The following is a 2,802-nucleotide window of genomic DNA, read 5'->3' on the forward strand; positions in this document are numbered from 1 at the left end:
TTCTTCTGAGCGTAAAATTTGGTATGTTACGCACTTGTAAGACGGAGAAAACACATGCCGGTATCACGTCCTCTTAAAATTTCATTATAAATATTAAATGCTCAACATTTTGAGATAATGTGATTTATATATTTATATATATAATATTATGTCAAAAATGTAGTCTTCTAATGTATTCAACTTTTTTTATTATTATTAAATAATTCTTTATTTCTATTTCAATAAAAGTTTGTATTGTTTTTATTTTTTATAGGATCCACATACTATTGTGTTAAAATAAGTTAAATTAACAAGTTATTAACTCATTGAATGCATATTGACTTCATTTGGCGTCATGAGGATCAATCAGGCGTCCAATATACAATTAATATAAATGGTTTATTATTCTCTACGTGTGTCTGAACGTTATTTTATTATTATTTAACGATTAGTAAATGCATGTTTTTAAATATGTATGCATACATCGTTAAGAGCAGTTTCTTTATTTTTTTTCTCTAGTTTTTTCTTTTATCATACACACTGGGGGAAAATTGCAAAAAGACATACGCAGTCAATGTGTTAAAGAATATTTAATATAAATAAGATATAAGAACTACCATTCTAAATTTCAGTTATCTTTGAAGTATCTGGATTAATAAATATAAAACATTTCTGAACATTTATTATTACTTCTAATATCAGTTTTTACTAGTAATTTATCTGGATTATTAAATAAAAAAAAATACTGATGTTTAATTGTGATGTTAAATTATTTTTTTTTTCTAATTATTTATTGATATTTATAATTGATTAAAAAGTATTCAAAACTATTTTTAGATTTAAACTTGTTTAACTTTTATTATAATTAACAATAATAAAATATACATTTATTATATTTAAATTTAACTCTTCATGTTTATTATTTACATGCCATTTATTGTGATAATTTTAAAATTTGGAAATGTAGTTAAACCACCAATAGCTATTTATTAAAATATGTTTTTAACTGTATTATTTTTTGAATTGCAGTGAAGTAATTGTCGGAACAACGAAAGGAAATATTTTTCATTATGATTTCCGTGGAAAATCTACATTGCCAGTGAAAACATTTAGAGGAAGTACTGGTTCTGTAAAATCAGTATCCTGTATTAATTATTTAGACCAAATGCATGTAATGAGCATAAGTTTGGACTGTCATGTAAGACTACACAATTTTAGTAGTGGTAAACTCACAATGCAGGTATTGTTATTTATATTTATAATAACTATATGATAATAATCTTAAATAATGTTTAAGATTTTAACGCAAATCCAGCCTTTGGTAAAAATAAAGTTCTTAGAGTAACTCTAAAAAAAAAATAATCATAGATATTAGGTACATGATATTATCACTAAATGTTTATATTACCAATATTTTGATGTACCATTTATGAGCAGGCATATGAAAATTTCTATTTCTATTATTTTTTCTTTTTAAAATTAATGTTGATAAAACAATTTTTGCTTGGTCAAAAACTTGAAAATTTAATAGATAGTTCCTCGTAAGTTTTTATTGGTGAATACAAAAAAAAAAAATTGAGCGTAAACTCACAATAATTTTTTATGAGCGTCCGAAGTTTAACAAAACCCATCTAAATCACAAATATTTGCAAATAATATTATATTTATTTAATAAATTTTATTTTTTACAGGATTATATTGTAGCGAAGCCAGTTGCATTATTAATCAAGCCCTGAGTGGTTATTCTGGACGTCCAAAATACTAAACATCTTAACTCAAAAATATTTGTTATTTCCTATGATCTATAGCTCATATAATTAAAAAAAAAATAAAATGTTTTTCGTTTGTTTTTGTAAGATATAACCTTAACATCAAATCTAGATATGAAAATATATTCTTTTCAGTTATTTTAAACCAACTATTTGTTACTCCATTAATATAAAGTTTAATGTTACATTTTTTTTTATTGTTTTAAGAGGGGCATTACAGCTTTATGCGTAGCCTAATCTTAGGCATCACGTTTGGTTTAGTTCTGTTAGTTTAAAAATTAGAGTGAATTGACGTCTTATAAAATTTAGAAGTAAGAATATTATCTAGTGAACCTCGTAGGGTTTTTTTTATATTTTAATCTTAAAGCAAGTTATAATTATCTTAAATTTGTAAATTGTTTGTGTATTTAAAAATACTCATAACTTGTTTCAAAATTAGAAACCTATGATGTTCACTAGATCTTACTTTTAAATTATAATATAAGAGGTAAATTCACTTTTTAAGCTAACAGAGCTAAAGGTGATCTGCTGAGCGTTCAATTTCCTATGTTATGCGTTTGTAAGGCAGAGAATGCATAGGATGCAGCGCCATCTTAAGATTTGCAGAGTAAATGAAACTTAAAATTATTCATAACCATTAGATTTTCATTATTTTTGCTATATATTACTAACTGTTGAATACTCCATGTTGACAACCTGACTGAATTGGGATTCGATATTCTATATTTTTACAATATACATAATATAGATCACTACTGCAACACTGTACTACAGATACTATTGTTTTTACACTTGTTGACGAAACGTTATTATTGTTATCTTTGTAGAAGTTTACCGTACCAATTACTAAAAGAATTAACATGTCTAATATTTTGGAAAATTAACTTTTGTAGGGAGGAATGTCTCCTGGTGCCAAAGTATTTTTGTCCACAAAATACGATCTACGGTGTTCTGTAAAATCGACCAAATTTGATAATATTTTGTTGAACTAATAGAGAGTATTATTCTGCAGCACGCATTAAACTCCGTTTATCAATACTTTAATTTCAAATTT

At 25.0% G+C, this 2,802-nt stretch overlaps 1 protein-coding gene across 1 annotated transcript in view; it reads left to right on the forward strand.

Annotated features, from left to right (window-relative positions):
* Positions 1–1,893, forward strand: part of LOC100160572 (WD repeat-containing protein 74-like) — a 7,620-nt gene extending 5,727 nt beyond the window's left edge. The window contains 2 exon segments of the mRNA NM_001163227.1: positions 1,009–1,219; positions 1,671–1,893. Coding sequence (NP_001156699.1) covers positions 1,009–1,219; positions 1,671–1,715 — 256 coding nt within the window. The 3' untranslated portion in view covers positions 1,716–1,893.
* Positions 1,894–2,802: the final 909 nt, after the last annotated feature.

This window comes from Acyrthosiphon pisum, chromosome X, assembly GCF_005508785.2.
Source record: "Acyrthosiphon pisum isolate AL4f chromosome X, pea_aphid_22Mar2018_4r6ur, whole genome shotgun sequence".
Lineage (NCBI taxonomy): Eukaryota > Metazoa > Arthropoda > Insecta > Hemiptera > Aphididae > Acyrthosiphon > Acyrthosiphon pisum.